Here is a 10,670-nt window from a genome sequence, read left to right as displayed (position 1 = left end):
GTACATACTCATCTTTAATCGTTATGTTAATGTTAATCTTATTTTATTCACTTATGACGATGGAACTATTACTTTACCACTTTATATATAGATTTGCTTGTCGCCATAGGAACCCTCTCTTTTGCACTTTCTTTTTGGTGTCACAAACCCAACCTCTGATTTCTTCAAAAGAAAAACAATCTCTGGACTCTGATTTTCTACCTTTGAGAAAAAGTACAATGTTATTAAAGCAATGAGCAATAATGATCTTATCACGATCAGGACCATTTGATGAAGTATCTTAACTCATATGCTAAAGAAAAAAAAAAAAACAAACAGTCACTATTAACACAATAAGGACCGCTGGCTGGTGCTGGATTCATCAAAACATATTTGCAAACTGCTTTTAATGCCATAAAAAGTTTCAAGTTGGACAGTTTCTTGTTGGATTGGATGTGAATCTGTGGGGAGAGGAAGCCAAGTAGCCAAGTGAGAAATAGAATGAATGGCTTTCCCCTTTTTTTTTTTTGTTTTTTGGGTAGACAGAGCAGCTGCACCAACTAACAGGGATATGTCTCTTGTACTGGCAGCTTTGGCGGGGTTGCTTAAGCAGTGAAACAACAAGTGTTGTAAAGCGACAGGGACTCCGATTGCAAGCAAAGCACCTAACAAGCAGTCCCTTTTTCCACGTTTTCCTCCTGATCCCAATCTGTAACTCGACACTCTTGTAGAATGGCATCCATCAACTCTCTTGCATAATCAGTTTCAGACCTAATTACCTAACATTGGATTTCCTTATGAATCACCCCACCCTTTTGACCCAAATGGATCACCATTCTAGTCAATCCTTACTGTACAAAATTGTATTATTTACAATTATTTTTACCTCTTTATTTCAATTCGGATTATTTATCACATTCCTTACTTTTAATATAATTATCATAGAAACGATGCTAAAAATTTAAAAAAAAAATCAATTCAATCAAAAATATAAAAGCTTTGTCTTCGAAGTTGATGCTTATTTACTATTTATGTCATTATTTTTATCTTTCCATTTTCGAACAGATTGTTTTTTTGAACTAAACCATAATGCCCAATTCAGCTTAGGGCATATACATCCTGGACATGTTCATACTTGTGAAAATAATTGCAACTCCACATTCTATCATGGGCTATGACAGCTTGGCTAAATTTTTGTTTATTCTTGGTCTAAGAATTGACATTCTTTTTTTTTTTTTTTTTGGATTTGTTTAGACCCTACTACTTGTTATTGGTGTCAAATTCCAAGTTTTAATTTAGTTAATTCTAGTCTAGTGATTAAAAAGCATGACTTAATCTTGTTTGCATGTGCCTCAAAAATATATAGATTATATATATATATATATATATGGCTTTTGTTAAATTTGATTTTTCTTAATTAATTTACATAATTAGTGAAATTGAAAACCCATCATTGTCAAATGTGAACAAAACATCATCAATGAAACAAAATATTTAAAGTACAATTCAATGTACCAATAATAGGCTTAGTAAGGCATGCACATGCCTGCATAAACATGCATATGCAAATTTGTTAAAATTCATTAATTATGTAAGCAATTATTAATATAGTTGAATGGATACATAATAAAAGTGTTTTGTTGTTTGTCCAATAAACAAAAAATATGTGGAAATCATGGATTTAAATGTGTGTGTATATATATATGTTTTTTTCCTTTCTTTTCATTTTCCTCTTTTAATTACACAACTTTTCTTTCTTTTATTTCCACTAAAATCCCATATATAGACATAGTTTTTTTTTTAATTAGAAAAAAGGAGATTCGAATCTTTCTCTTTAAAGAGAGAGATTCGGTAGAGAGATCATGCACTAATCAATAAGCTAAATGCTTGAGTGCCTCATATATAAACATAGTTAAGTAAAAACAAAACTACAAATCATTTTTAAAAATACACTATTTTATATTTAATAAGAGATTTTATTGTGATGGGAAAATATTTGAAAATTATGTCCAATATTAGAGAGAGAAGTAGCAGTAGGAGGTGGTATGGGTTTAGTAAAATGACAAAAATTTGAACAAGTAGGGTTTTGGTAAAATGACAGTTTTGAATTAGTTGCAAAAGCATACAAGAAAACTCAAATCCTAACAACTTTTAGCTAAGTGGTTGGACTATATTCATCCCAAAAAACAAAAATTGGTTAACATAATAATTACTATAAAATTAAAATATTCTTGCAAATAATTAACCTGATGTATAAAATAAATTGTAACGACTCGAGTTTAAGTACCACTGTATCAATAATTTTTCGAGTTATGGAGACTCTAACATACTTAAATTCAAATTGTCAACAGTGAATGACTTTAATTATTCTATAAATTTTAACAATTACATCCTCATTTGATACGATACACATCACAATCTAATACCAATTGTAACAACTTGAATCCAAACACCACCAAACAATAACTTTTTCGACTTAAAATACATGGTTCATGTTTAAATTCAAATTATTAATAATAATTTATTTAAATTTTGATATAAATTTTAACAATCATATTCACATTTGATACGAGAAGTATCACAATAAAATTCACGAAACATATACTATTTTTTTCCTCAAAGAGGTAATTCCAAAAATGGTCAAAGCACTTAAATTAAGAACATTAACATGGATTAAAACATATATCCCAATAGAATATTAACTTGGTACAAAGAAAAAAAAGGTATATTTCGAAATTCACAACAAAACTTGATCCAACCTATATTAAACTAAAATCAATACTTCCATTTGTCGGAATGCAATTAATTTTATTTGTATGGACCGACTAATGTCACGAATTCTGAGGAGTATAATCCTAAGTATTATTTCTAAAAGTACTAATTATAAAATCTAAACGTAACATTGTAACTACCATTTACCAATAGAAGATTATGAAATTTTGAAATAATATTTTATTTATCATTTTATTTATTCTCCCTCTCTCATTTATGTCGAAATTGCCCTTGAAGAATCCTCTTTCCTCAACCAAAGGGGATGTCCCCAGCTTTTACGGGCAGCACCCTACCAAGAGGGAAATGTCCTTTTTTTTTTAAGTGGGTGAAAGGATCCTCATCAAGTTGAGATCGTTCGAACCGCATCATGACACGTGTCAGAATTATTCTTTGAGTGGGACCTCTAAGCCCCCGGCCCCCACTCCTCCTCCTTTGCAGCGTCCACGTGACTCAAAATGCATGTGTCACATGATTAATGGACAGAGCCAAGATAAAGTGAAGTGCTTTGTCCAATCGTGTTTCGCCACGTCTCGAGCTGTCACCTCTTCTCACGTGTACTTGACTGTCGTTTACAATTATCCAATCCTCACTCTTGCGTGTTGTCTTTTCGCCTCTGCATTAATTAGTTTGCTTATAGGTTAATCTCATATTAAGAGATATCTTCATTAAAAAAATTATAATAAGTTTTAAATTTAATGAAAAAATACATTAAACCCATCAATTCGATCTTAAATTTACTTAATATCAAACAGTAATTAAGATCATTTTTTCGTACATTACAAAAAATCAATGCACTTTATGGTTAAATTTATCTTTGGTCTATAAATTTTATCTTTGATCTATAAATTTTATCGTTTTAATTTTAATATTTAAATTCAAAAAATTCAAATTTTATCGTTAAATATATTTTCTCGAAACAGAAAAACAATAAGTACCTGCATTGATAATAAATAATTGTGATGAAGTTTGAACTTTTCATGCCCTTTTATTTAGCACTGAATCACATTCATATATAATCATCAACTATAAAACAAAACACAATCTGTTTTGAGATCTAAAAAGATTATAGCTTTACGTGCAACGTTGGAGTCATGTAATTTTTAAAAATAATGTTATCATATAAAAGAATATTGTTTCCTTAAACTATGATCATGTGAGAATAAATGCTTATTATTGGCAATTATACATACAAATTTCAAATGCGTGAATTAATTACCCTAATGTTTAAAACTAAATAAAATTAGCAATGTGTTTAATTAAATGGTTAGTATAATTGAGTTAAAAAAGTACAAAGAAAAATACTAGATAGTCTTTTATAAATATCTCACAATCCTTATCTTAAATCTTACATTTTAATGTAAAAGAATAAAAGCTAGGATAAAAAAAAAGAATTTTCGATTTTTTTTAGAAAAAGGTTTTTCAGACAAATATCTAATTTAAAATTAATTAAAAATAAATTATGATACTTAAAATATCTTAAATTTAACATATATGAGATTTATTTTATAATCATTTCAATACTCATCACTGCGTAGGGATTAAGATTTATAATATGACATAAATTAATAAAAAACCCAATAAATAAAAATAACATCTACTCTATTATTATGTTAAAATTTTAAAACAAATATGCAATTTAAAACCATCTTAAAATTTATTATACTTAAATATACAACCTCCAAATATGAGGATACAACCTCACATGTCACATTTAGGTAAGTGGGGTTTATATGAACAGTTATTTACTGACTCTAAAATACGGTGACAGTTTATTGAGGATTCAGGTTTTGGTTTCTCAAGTTCAGTTTTGCCCTTAGGGAGGATAAAATATTTACTTTTAATTTTGCATAAATTTTTGTAATTATGTAAAAAAATCTAAAATTTTTATAAATGAAATCTCATTATATTATTTTTTTTGTCAATTAATTTCAAATAAATTCATCAATACTATTTACATATATGGACCTAATTATAAATTATGGATTCCACATATGAATATAAGCATTAATGGTAAGTAGAGTGTAAATTCCCATAATTTTATTTATTTTCTTATAATATGAAAATACAAAAATGGAGTAAGGGCATAAATGTCAGAGTAAGGCGATGACTTTTTAGCCAAGTCATCAAAGAAGGTTTCAAAATTAGATTGAAAATAGTAAATAATATAATAATATTTAATGTGCACTAGTATTAAATAAATAAATAATCCTTAAAAAATAAATTATATCAAAGGAAAGGATGGTTTGGTAAATTTGGTATATAAGAAGAGAAAAGCGGTTAGTGGGTCGTCTCTTCACTCCTGTTCAACGTCCCTTGCCTGCAAAGTTGAGACTTTGAGAGAGAATCAATAGAGAGAAGAAACCAAGCAAACCAACAAAAAAAGAAAGAAAGGAACAAAACAGCAAGCTCCCCCAAGACAAAAACGGGGCAAAAACAGAGCACTCTGTTTCTGTTTCTGTTTCATTCACCTCTTCTTCTTCTTCTTAGTGGGGAGTAATTTTCTGCAAGTGGGTCATTTTGATTTGGCTCAAGCTTCCTTTTTAACATATGGGTTTTCTCTCTTGTAAATAATAGCTAGTTGGGAGAAATACAGGGGAATTGAGATTGAAAGTTTTGGAAAAAAGAAAATGTCTTTTAAAAGCAAAGGAGAGCTGTCCACTAAAAGTTTTGTATCAAAGAAATGGACGTTTCTTCTTTGCTTGGGCTGTTTCTGTGCTGGAATGCTCTTCACCAATAGGTAATCCGTTTTTTATTCTGCTTCTTCTTCCTTTTCAGTTTCTATGAATTACCAAAGCTTAAAAGTTTTGGCTTTTCATTTCTTCAAACCAAAATTTTGCTTGTTTTTAATGTTGTTTTAAGATCTATATTTAGCTATCTTTTGCTTTATTTCAATGGTGAAACTATGTTAGTTTGTTTCGGTACGTATTGTTAATCAAGCTTGTGATTGTTTTTGAGTTTCATATTCTTTTTATAAGAGATAATTAGTGGGTCTCCCTTACTTCCTCTGCCTATCAAGGCAAAATGGATCTAACTTTTTTTTAATACATAGGCAAACAAACACTTTTGGTCTGATGTGATATTAAATTTTGAGGTTTCAAAATTTTCATTTTTCTTTTGGTAGAGGAGGTTTGAAATTGATAAGTCAATCTTTATATATTGATACAAATGTTCAGCTTTTTCGGGTTCCTATTTTTATATATAAATTTGACAAAAAAACTGTAGTCTTGTTATTCATGGGCCAATGAAATCTGCATCCATAATTAGCATTCAAGCCATTTTCAACATTTCTTGGGAGGAAGAACTCTGACACCTGCTATACATAGGTGTAATATTGGTTTATCATCTGGCAGTTGTAACTGGGACATTTTTAATGAGATTGTATAGTCATAAAAGCCTCTCAAATGTTTTAATTTTTAATGCTTCTATCTAATTGTGCGGCTTTTATTGTTGTTTTCCTTTTTTTTTTTCCCTCATGAAAGCTACATCTTTGAAGATCATTGTATTGTACTGAAGATTGAATGGGTCCAATGAGAACCTTGACTTACTGAAAATTTTGACCGCTTTTCTGCTTTTTCTGGGCACATTTATAAGTTTTAATTTTGCTGGTTTATATTTTGGATTACAGTTAAAAATTTGTTTTGAATTGTTATGAAATAGTTGACTTGTAGGTATTGTTGAGGTAAAAATATAATGGCTTTTTAATGGGTGAAATTGGTGACAGGATGGGGAGTGTTCCTGAATCTAAAGGTATCATGCGGACAACTGCAGTAGAAGCTGAAAAACTAAAACTAATTTCAGAGGGTTGTAATCTAAAAGCTGTGAGTATCTTAATTACATCATATAAACCTTTTTTGTTAATTAGCTGAAATTTTGCAGTTTTTAAGCTGATTGGGTTCCTTTATTTGCATCAGAAAGAAGAAAAGCATGTATCTAAGGACATCATTGGGGAGGTTTTTAAGACTCACCATGCTATACAGTAAGTGTTGTTTTTGCTTATTTATGCTTGATTTGATTTAATCTAAAGTAGCCTGATCAACAAACTTATCATCTTGTTGTCAATGTAGAACGTTGGATAAGACTATTTCAAACTTAGAGATGGAATTAGCTGCTGCAAGGGCAGCACAAGAATCTTTACTCAGTGGTTCTCCATTATCCACAGATGCAAATAGAGCTGATACACCTAGGAAGAGAAGGTATCTGATGGTTATAGGAATTAATACTGCTTTTAGCAGCAGGAAAAGAAGAGACTCAGTTCGTGCTACATGGATGCCACAAGGTTGTTGGATTGATTCTTTATGCCCCCTCCTTTCCTTATTTCATTCCCCTAAAATACACTAGCCCCTTTCCTAATGTTCATATGCCATTTTGATTACTGAATTAAATCTTTTTTTTCCCTTTTCCTTCTTAAAACTAATGGAAAATAGGTGAAAAGAGGAAGAAATTGGAGGATGAAAAGGGCATTATTGTTCGCTTTGTTATTGGTCATAGGTGAGGTTTTAATTCTGATTTTATAGTATTGTTTTATAAGTGAACAATATCATTTCCTTTAGCATGTTTTTCTTACATTGTCATGCTACCTGATCCTCCTCTCAAGTAAGCCATTGGGAATTTTCAGCCCTTCTATTGGGAAGAATTACTTTTTCTGGTTGTTGTTAGGTTATTATCTCAATTTCATTTATTATTGCCTTTAAATCTTCATGGGCTACTAGCGGATGTAGCATGGGAGGATTTCCATTGGAAATCCTAAACCCTTGCATGCTAAGCCTTTCGAGGCTTCTTTGATTTTGGGTTGCATTTGGATTTCCCAGGGAAATGGAGCACAAGTCCTATTTATTATTAATGACATCCAAAGATGGCATGTTAACTTTTGCATGCATAAGATAAAATTTACCACTAATTGAATGTTGATGTTTAATCGAAAGATGGCAATGATTTTTCTTGTTTTGTTTACCATTCTGCATCATAAAAAATACTGCCTGCAATGGATGGAAATTTTAATTTGTGCTATAAGCAATTAAATTTACTTGTATAGATTCTTGTTTTGAAGTTTTTTAAGTTTGTTTCTGAGATCTTATATATAATGTGCAGCAGTGACTATGTAAAGGTGGAAATTGAGAGCAATAATCATCCTAAATTATGACTTTAAAAATTTAATGTATAATTTTATTAAATCAATTTTTTTTTTCTTATCCAGTGCCACAACAGGTGGTATTTTGGACCGAGCAATTGAAGCAGAGGACAGGAAGCATGGAGACTTCCTGAGACTCGTATGCTGTTTTAGCCACTGTTAATCTTTTCTGTATATGCCATTCTGCTATAATTATGCTTGCTTTTCTAAGAACATTATATTATTATTTACTCTGAAAAATAAGTAAATGAATGAACCTGAGTAATGTGTTGTTTACATGTGAGCAGGACCATGTTGAAGGGTACCTTGAATTGTCTGCAAAGACTAAGATATATTTTGCTACTGCAGTTGCTTTATGGGATGCAGATTTTTATGTCAAAGTTGATGACGATGTCCATGTAAATATAGGTAAGTTTAGCAATTTGTTTACTAGGAGTAAAGTTCTCGATCCCACCACACAAAAGGATTAGTTTTTCTTATAATTATTCTTTACCAAAAGATCCAAAAATTTATCCTCTTGTATAGCCTTTATGGTTGTGTTTGATGATCAATGTTTATCTTACATATTTCCTTCCTGTGACTGTGAGAATTATGATCCTTGTTGCAGTTAAAAGTTAGTTAATGTTCCTTTAAATAATTTTATTAATTCTTTGTCATTTTAAGTCCCGATCTCCTGTTAATTTGCTGCAGCAACACTTGGAGAAACTCTAGTTAGACACCGGAAGAAACCACGGATCTATATTGGGTGCATGAAATCTGGTCCGGTCCTCTCTCAAAAGTAAGCCAGAGTATCTACATATTTGTCTTTTTATCCTGCAAAAGATTTATGAGAAAGTAGTACCAGTTTTCTTAATTGTTATGTTATGGACCAGGGGAGTGAGATACCATGAACCTGAACACTGGAAATTTGGTGAGGCAGGAAACAAATATTTTCGGCATGCTACTGGACAGTTGTATGCCATTTCGAAAGATTTGGCCACATATATATCAATAAATCAGTAAGATTGAACATCTGTCTTTGTTTGAAATTTAACATGAAGCTTATGTGTGTGAATCTGAAGGCCTGTTGTACTTATGATGATTATATACATGCATGATAATGTTAGGCACGTTCTACACAAGTATGCTAACGAGGATGTTTCACTGGGATCTTGGTTTATTGGACTTGATGCGGAGCATATTGATGATCGGAGACTATGTTGTGGCACGCCACCTGGTAAAGTCTTAAATGCTCCAAAATATTTTAGAAATATGATAGTATTAGATTGAAAGAGAGAAGTTGTTTGCATAGAAGGGGATGATGTAAAATCTAACTCGAACTATATTTAATGTTGGTGAGAATGCTGGTTCAATGTTCACATGTCATAGACAAGCTCGCTGTGAGTCATTGTCATATCATTTCTAAAATCTGTTGAAACCTACTAAACACCTAAAAGCTGAAATGACTAATGGTTGTATGTATACAATGTTTATCTTTTTACCTTTCTTTTTCATTCTGAACTATCATGGAAGGTAATCTGAATTGTCATTTTGTATCCAAAATATATCAGGCATGTTATTGATGTGATTTGCTCAACCAAAATAAGATTTATACGTTGAGCCTTCTGATGAGACCCCCTAAGCATTGTATGATTCACTGAAATCCGTACTTCTTTTTGAGAGGAAGCACATTTCTGGTGATGGCATTCATCATTTGTAGAAGTAAACTATACTAGACATAAATGTTTGTGGTTTGCTTGCATTTATCCATTTTTCTCATAACATATATTTTTAGTAACTTTTTGAAAGGACATAGAGTGCTAGGTGTTTCCAGCCCATGTAACATACACTGAAATGAAATTGTTATATGGTATGCATTCTTCAGATGGGGCTCCAATAAATATATACCATTACTCTTTCAAATGTCATTTGAGCTAAAAGCAAGAAAAGCTCACTGCATTTCCTTTTTTGCCTGATAGAAACTATGAAATGGTCTAACAACTGGATTTGGAATGCAGATTGTGAATGGAAGGCTCAAGCTGGCAACATCTGTGTTGCTTCCTTTGATTGGAGCTGCAGTGGAATTTGCAGGTCTGCTGATAGGATTAAAGAGGTTCATCGGCGGTGTGGGGAAGGTGAGAATGCTTTGTGGAGTGCTACTTTCTAATAGGCAGCTTCATGTTCTTCCTCACTCAGGAGGATAAGCTAGGTTGACGAGCAGACGTGCAAATCTTTTGCCATAGTTTAATGAGTATAGATATGTCATATCACAGGGGGAGAGAGAGAGAGAGAGAGAGAGAGAGAGTATTGAAATGGGGGCCTTTACAATAGAAGGGAAGTGTGACTATAGCAGCCCGAAAAGGAAGCGGCTGTCACCACCCACCCATTCTTTCAGGCTTGAGGGCTAATTTGTAAGTTACAGTTCCATGAAAGCTCGTAATAATACAAAATATTTTTGGTGCCGTTTCCCTCCATAGTCATCGAGTTTGCAACTATGAGCAACATTCTCTTGTTCTGATTTCCTCCCAAGGTTCCTTAACATGTTCCTCATCATGTTTTCCGTCCCAATTATGAAGAAATATTCTCAGTCCTTAATCATGTTTCTCATCTTTGCTATTCTCTACCATGGTTGATACTCAAACATGTCAGTAAGTTATTGAATTTGAATTGGTGTTACCCTTTAAAGATGTGCTTAATAAAAAGTTGAGAATGGAACAAGATTTTATAAGAGAATGAATCTTTCTTAATATGATTGACGTGGGGAACCAATCATGTAGCCATGTCTTGCAAAAGGAGCTGAGCAAGCGGTATC

At 31.8% G+C, this 10,670-nt stretch overlaps 1 protein-coding gene across 1 annotated transcript; it reads left to right on the top strand.

The window, feature by feature from the left end:
• Positions 1 to 5,022: 5,022 nt before the first annotated feature.
• LOC18610111 (putative beta-1,3-galactosyltransferase 2) lies at positions 5,023 to 10,321 on the top strand. The gene is made up of 11 exons (XM_018116445.2): positions 5,023 to 5,488; positions 6,473 to 6,569; positions 6,663 to 6,727; positions 6,816 to 7,027; positions 7,176 to 7,239; positions 7,946 to 8,018; positions 8,167 to 8,287; positions 8,570 to 8,657; positions 8,752 to 8,877; positions 8,986 to 9,095; positions 9,877 to 10,321. The coding sequence occupies exons 1-11, from the start codon at positions 5,379 to 5,381 to the stop codon at positions 10,023 to 10,025; spliced, it is 1,215 nt and encodes a 404-aa protein (XP_017971934.2). The 5' UTR covers positions 5,023 to 5,378; the 3' UTR covers positions 10,026 to 10,321.
• The last annotated feature ends 349 nt before the right edge of the window (positions 10,322 to 10,670 follow it).

The sequence above is a fragment of the Theobroma cacao genome, chromosome 2, assembly GCF_053813885.1.
Source record: "Theobroma cacao isolate CCN51 chromosome 2, ASM5381388v1, whole genome shotgun sequence".
Taxonomy (NCBI): domain Eukaryota; kingdom Viridiplantae; phylum Streptophyta; class Magnoliopsida; order Malvales; family Malvaceae; genus Theobroma; species Theobroma cacao.
This window is presented reverse-complemented; position numbering and strand designations above follow the sequence as displayed.

Bases quoted from the DNA above. Each gene is read 5' to 3' on its own strand.
- LOC18610111 (XM_018116445.2), top strand. From the start codon at position 5,379: ATGTCTTTTAAAAGCAAAGGAGAGCTGTCCACTAAAAGTTTTGTATCA. The intron at 6,728-6,815 runs GTAAGTGTTGTT...TTGTCAATGTAG, and splicing joins AAGACTCACCATGCTATACA to AACGTTGGATAAGACTATTT. The intron at 7,240-7,945 runs GTGAGGTTTTAA...TTTCTTATCCAG, and splicing joins CGCTTTGTTATTGGTCATAG to TGCCACAACAGGTGGTATTT.